The following is a 6,467-nucleotide window of genomic DNA, read 5'->3' on the forward strand; positions in this document are numbered from 1 at the left end:
GGTCTTTTAGAATGATGTTTGTAAATATCACACAGGGATTTTTCCAAAGATATAAGGTTGCCCTTCGTGTAGATAAATTTGAGATAACTGCGTATGGTATCTAATTGAAACTTATTTCAATAAAATACGAGAGTATATTTTATTTATTTGTTGAAGATGTTGAACAAAACATTGAACAATTGTCCAAAAAGCAGTAAACAGTCTTAACGTACAAGTGAGAGGTCTAAAAAAAACCTGCTGCGTGCTTTTAAAGATTGATACTATAATTGTAAAAACATTGGTCAATGAATATCAATGTTACAGACCTAGTTATGGAGGATAGTATGAGTGTAAAGTCGATGGAATCAGTGGCGACAAGCGATGAATATGAATTTGTAAATGAAAAAGGTACTAGCAAGCAGCAGCAAGCCCTCTTAGAACCACCCATGCTAAAAATCGCCAATAACGGTAATCTGGAGGACCTGCAAAATAATCTCCGTGAGGTCTGTACATTTATCGAACTTATCGTGTGACGCCCCCTAATCTTAATAGATAAGCTTTAATCTAGATTCATAACTGATAAATGCCATAGAGTAATGTGTATTATATCTGCTTTGTGTGACAAACGCAGATTTTAACAGAGGACTCGAAAATGGAGGGAAGTGAATTCAAAGTGACGGGTGCTGGCCAACAGAACCAAGAGAAGATGAAGAAAGTGGGCCACAGTAAATTTTACGACGTTAGTTCTTGTATTGTCACATCGGAGAAGCAGGATATTATGAAGCCCGAAGATTATCTTGAAGAAGGTAAGTTACACTAACGTGTCTGTAAACAATAATAAGCAATACGAATGTGATGGACTTTAGATCTAATAGTACATTTATTGTGATCCAGAATTGAATACATTGTCACACGTTCAACAAGAATGCACTATTTTCAATGGTGTTATGTATTTGGGATCAGCTGCCATAAATGCGCCAAAATCAGAATGCGAAATCCAACGTAATATGAATATATTAAACGCAGAGCAATCCTTGAATTTAGGAATAAAGGTTTCTGTCTCGGTGCCGAGTAGTTCGCAAGGTTCAGTTGTGTGAGTAATCTAATCTGTATCCAATTTAATCTGTGTCCAATCTAAATTTAAATCTACACAAAAAGACCATATATATATATATATATACACACACACATATATATATATATATATATATATAATGTGATGAAGTAATATATACCATAATTCTCTTTAGTCTATACGATGCTGGAACACAACAAGCTATCGCGCGTTATGAAGTCCAACGTATTCTATTTTATGCACGTGGTGAGAGTGCTGGTTCATGTGCAGCATGTTTTGCTTTTACATGGTCACACGGGGATACTTTAGAATCTGCCATTTACCAATGTCATGTTTTTCGCTGCGATATACCAGAAGCGGTACGTTTTTATATTATTGATTATCATATATATGTAAATACGTTTAAAAATATGGCTGTAGTATTATATTCTATATTTACAAATCATAATTTCACTTTAGTATGTTTGAGATAGATAGAAACGTAACATGTATAAGACATAAATATAACATGTAGTCATTTTTTATATATAGTGATTACAAAATAGACATATACAAAATAATGTGTATCTCAATCTGTAATTATTTTATGTAGGTCGGACAAGTGTCAGCCTGCTTTTCAAAAGCGTTCCATAGAATACCACGTTCAATGACAAGTTCTTTAACGGGCAGTGACTTTAACGGTTTCAATCCTGGTGAAAAAGTTAATTCTAGAGTATTTATCTTTGAAGTCACTATGGAAATAAAAGAAGAAGATGGAAAAGGTGGTTTTAGTACAGTTCCCAAGGATAGAAATTGTTTTAAATTACGAAGCAATGTGGCAAAACAAGTTTGTTTGAGTATCCAGCAAGTGTCCAGTAAAGAAGGTGGTATTACGCTTGAAGTCGAGAGATGTTTCGGAGTACTTGTTAGCCCTGGGCGAAATGTTAAACACAGTGATATGCGACTACTCGAGATGGTAAAGAGAGATTCACACCAGCAAGTTAATTTTATGTCTATAATCAGCTCAGATGTTCGCAATATTACAACAATTTTACAGCAAGTTAATACTGGACCAATAATGCAAGATAAACAGTGCTATAATATTTGTGGACGTTGGGATCCTGCAGATCCCGCTTTGGAAACTCTTAATATAGAAACTCCTAGAGAGGGTAAAATATTCATGACCGTTGCCGTTGATCTCGTTATTAGAGATATTCGAGAACCAGTAAGATTTGTGATAGAAACGTCAGTTAAAGTGTTTCCACAAAACGAGAGATTTTGGTACTTTAATAAAAGGAATCTCGTGCAACAGTTTTTTCTTAATTCCAAAGAGGTGAGCTGTCCTGATATTCTTATAAGACATTATGTTTCACAAATATTTATCAGCTTATATTACATGTTATTTGTTTTACAGGTAATTTCTGGGGATGGTACAGAAGTACATTATGAAGTACAAAGCATAGAATCATCTGGTGAATTAGATAGAAACAGATTAAATCTGGCTCTGAATCTGGCATCTTTAATTAGATCTCCCTCTTTAACTAGCATCGATACACTGACACCTAAAGAAGAAATAGATTCAGGTAATAAACTAAATTCTAAAAGGAGTTGGCTCGGTAATTTACTAACATAAAATATGTTTGTTAATGTCTCAATTTCTGCATATAGACGGTGATGAACCTATGTTAAGTGGTACAGGCGAAGTTTCGAAGGACTGCTCGGCGGATGAATTGGCCAGTTGGGCTGAAGTTTTAGATAGTTGGCAAGTTAACGAGCAACGTCCGAAACTTCTTATAAAACTGACAAAACAAGGAATTCCTGAAGCTTTGCGCGGCGAAGTTTGGCAACGTCTGAGCAATTGTGACAATTCGCAAGAAATGATGGACAAATACAGAATGTTAATCACGAAAGTGAGTACTTGATATAATTTCATACAATAAAAAATGGTTAATGTTTTTTCTCTGAGATATAACATGAATTTTGATAATACACAGGAGAGCAGCTGCGAGAGCGTAATTTTAAGGGATATCAATAGAACATTTCCAGCCCATGACTTCTTTAAAGAAACAGGTGGTTTAGGGCAAGACTCTTTATACAGAATAAGTAAAGCGTATGCTGTTCACGATGAAGAGGTTGGATATTGTCAGGGCCTCAGTTTTTTAGTTGCTAGTCTGTTACTGCACGTAAGTAATTGTAGTACATTTTTATAAAAACTAATTTTGTAGAACTGGTGATAGGGTTCTTCACAGATGATACATTTTATAACAGTTTGTAAAGTATTTGTCGACAAAAACAAACTTGAGTATTTCTTCTAGATGCCCGAAGAGCAAGCGTTTTGTGTTCTGGTCAAATTAATGTACGACTATGGTCTTCGAGATTTATACAAGGATAGATTTGACAACCTTTACATGCGATTTTATCAATTAAATCGTTTAATAGAAGTGAGTTGTGGCTAATCTATATGATAATGTGACGTTTATATGACAATGAATTATGTATAAGCTATATTTTCTACAATTTGCTTTTAGGATCAATTGCCGGAACTTTATAAGCATTTCTGTGATCGCGGTGTAGAAACGCACATGTTCGCCGCACAATGGTTTCTAACTCTATTTACTGCTAGATTTCCATTATATCTTGTCTTTCATATCTTGGATGTATTTCTTTTACAAGGACTCGACACGCTATTCCAAGTCGCCCTCGCTTTGTTAATGGTAAGTTATTGTAAGCAAGTTAAAAAGTTTATAATATGTACCAACAAAATATATTTCATCGATATATTTTAACTATTTTATCGATTTAATTGATATGATTCTTTACATTTATTCTATAAATAGTATATGTCAAAAGTAATTTTACTTTTCAGCTTTGTAAAAAAGAATTATTACAACTAGATTTTGAGAGCATATTAAAATACTTCCGGGTACATTTACCAAAACGTTGCCGAAACGAAGAAGTTGCACGCTATGTTATGAAATTAGCTTGTTCAGTGACATTGAAGAAATTGAAGAAATATGAAGCAGAATTTATGACGTTGAAAGGTAATTTTATATTCTACGTTTGAATACTTCTCTGTTCACCTTTAAACACAATGTTCCATCAATTCATTAGGGAACACTACACTGTGCTGTACATGCATGTACATTTCGTGTATAGTTCAGCAATCATTGCCTGTTGGTTGTGAATTTGTTTTCAGTGTGGATAGAAGCTTTAGGCACATACGAACTTTATTATATTTATAGACATGCCATATTAAAAACTAAAGAGTCAAAGATTCTTGGCAAGAGCTATTACTAATAAAACTACATATAAAATACAACGAGTTCTTAGGCTGTGCCATAGAACGTATATTTTTTGTAGTACTTAGAATAGAATTTTTCTAAAATCAAATACAATCTAATTAAAATACATAGAAATGTATATTGCTATGTTTTGATAACACGATAGTAATAGAAATATAGTAAATTAAATCTATTAAAAAATAAAAAATTTAATATTATAGATATATTAATTAAATATAAAATGTATTCAACCTGTACGTAGGACAATATGCTCGCGCGTGTATATTTAACGTTTATACGTATAAATTTGATAATAAATACATACGAGATAGAACTTCATACTTTCTGAGCCAAAGTATGTATAAAATGTTTCTAGTCTCATAGCATTCACTGCATCAAGTACTCAAACTTTCTTATTAATAAATGTATTAATAAAAATTTTATAATAAACTTTACACACACAGCTCTCTATATTTATGTGATTTAGAAATATGAAATGGACATTGTATAATTACTTTATGGTCAGGTGGTGGTTTTGCTTGCCTGTATATTTTCTTGTTTCCAAATCTGAGTATTTGCCACGTGGCGAAAGTACATCACCGAGAGAGATTATTGTTAACATAAGAAATTTGTTGAACAGAACGCAGTTTTAAAAGAAAAAAGAAAACATGGAATATTTTCCTTGGAAGATACAAAGACTTATTTTAAAATTGCTAGGATGTAATAGGACTAATGTGTGAAAACCGCTTACATTTAATTACCTTTCAATATAAAATTCTATTTTGGTAATCCTAATTTATATTGTATGCAAGTAATTTTATCATTATCACACGTATAAATCTGTTTGGTTTCATTTTTTCGTTGCAAATAGCTTTCAGTTTATAATACTGCTTGAATGTATTGTTCAGTGATTAGTTATTAATTATATTATATTAATGGTTAATTATCAATGATATTAACAATAATTTTGTTGAGTTTTTAGAGACTTAAAGATAGATTGACAGATTAATAGATTTATTATTATTATCATCAATTGATGTTTTATTATAGAACCCCTACAATTATGAGATTTATTTATACGTACGAGTAAAGTGTGAAACTTGAATAAGAGGATATTAAAGACAGTTAATAATATATTTTTTTTGTCCCATTGATTGGGCAACGAGAACTGATGAGTAACTAATCAAAATATAACTTCCACAATACAAAATACTCATAAAATTATAGAATTGTTATGTTGTATTTTTTTTGCGCTGTTGTGTTACAACGGCTATACATGTCTCAATGCGTGCTGTGAACATATAGTATATTAATACCGTGTGTTATAGACGAGGATGTTCTGTTTCATGTTATCAAACCTTTATTGTAAGTTTAACTTTGTAAAGTATTATTTATTTTTTAATTATATCACATTATTGGAAAAGTTGATGGCATTTGTTATTAAAATCCATGCTTATCGGCTGTAGCGCTTATATATACGACCTCTTGTATTGCTTTTTATTTATATATTATTTATTATTGCTTATTGAAAAATAAATCATCTCAGAGTACTTTTAGTTTTGTGAATTACCTTTTTTATCCGTTAATATCCTGCTCCTAATATCTAGTAAACATTTGCACTTCCTACCTTCATATTTTTTGTTTTTCTTGCTATATTTGGGTATGCATGACGCATCAAGCGAAATTATCAGCACTTGTTTGTACTATACTAATTACTTCCTATTTATAGAAGTAGTGTAGTGCCGCAAAAATGCTAAATGATTATGATTAACAAAAAGAATAAAAGTGAAATGACTTAAAATATAAAATAATATGTAATAGGAAATTATCTAATCTAGAGATTAGATCTAGATTAGATTTAATAAATTAGGTCTACGGATCCGAGTAACGTGTAAAAATATTTTTACAAACTATTATTTAAATAATCCTATATATCATAGGTCGTTGAAGTATGCGTAAGCTGATAAGCAATAACATGACTATAGACTGACTAATCATATCAGATAGGAGCTTTCACATTTGCGTATGCTGAAAATGCAATATGTCATTTGTACAAAGTTGAACCTAACACAGTTAATGATATGATACTACAGTGTGTACTAATTATTATATTTTTATATATTAAAATATGATTCACAATAGTCGTTATTTTT

At 31.5% G+C, this 6,467-nt stretch overlaps 1 protein-coding gene across 2 annotated transcripts; it reads left to right on the top strand.

Annotated features, from left to right (window-relative positions):
• The first annotated feature begins 6 nt into the window (after positions 1-6).
• On the top strand, positions 7-5,737 carry LOC112468815 (rab GTPase-activating protein 1-like). Of its 2 annotated transcripts, XM_025038173.1 has the most exons (12): positions 285-482; positions 611-785; positions 874-1,072; positions 1,230-1,413; positions 1,647-2,009; positions 2,091-2,366; positions 2,448-2,616; positions 2,702-2,943; positions 3,028-3,216; positions 3,349-3,474; positions 3,562-3,747; positions 3,900-5,737. In XM_025038173.1, exons 1-12 carry the CDS (start codon positions 285-287, stop codon positions 4,095-4,097), a joined length of 2,505 nt encoding a protein of 834 aa, XP_024893941.1. In that variant the 3' UTR covers positions 4,098-5,737. The 2 variants fall into 2 exon arrangements, with proteins under 2 accessions (XP_024893940.1, XP_024893941.1); XM_025038172.1 differs by having other exon boundaries at positions 7-482; positions 1,647-2,366.
• Positions 5,738-6,467: the final 730 nt, after the last annotated feature.

Source organism: Temnothorax curvispinosus, unplaced genomic scaffold, assembly GCF_003070985.1.
Source record: "Temnothorax curvispinosus isolate PA1 unplaced genomic scaffold, ASM307098v1 QBEX01002100.1, whole genome shotgun sequence".
Lineage (NCBI taxonomy): Eukaryota > Metazoa > Arthropoda > Insecta > Hymenoptera > Formicidae > Temnothorax > Temnothorax curvispinosus.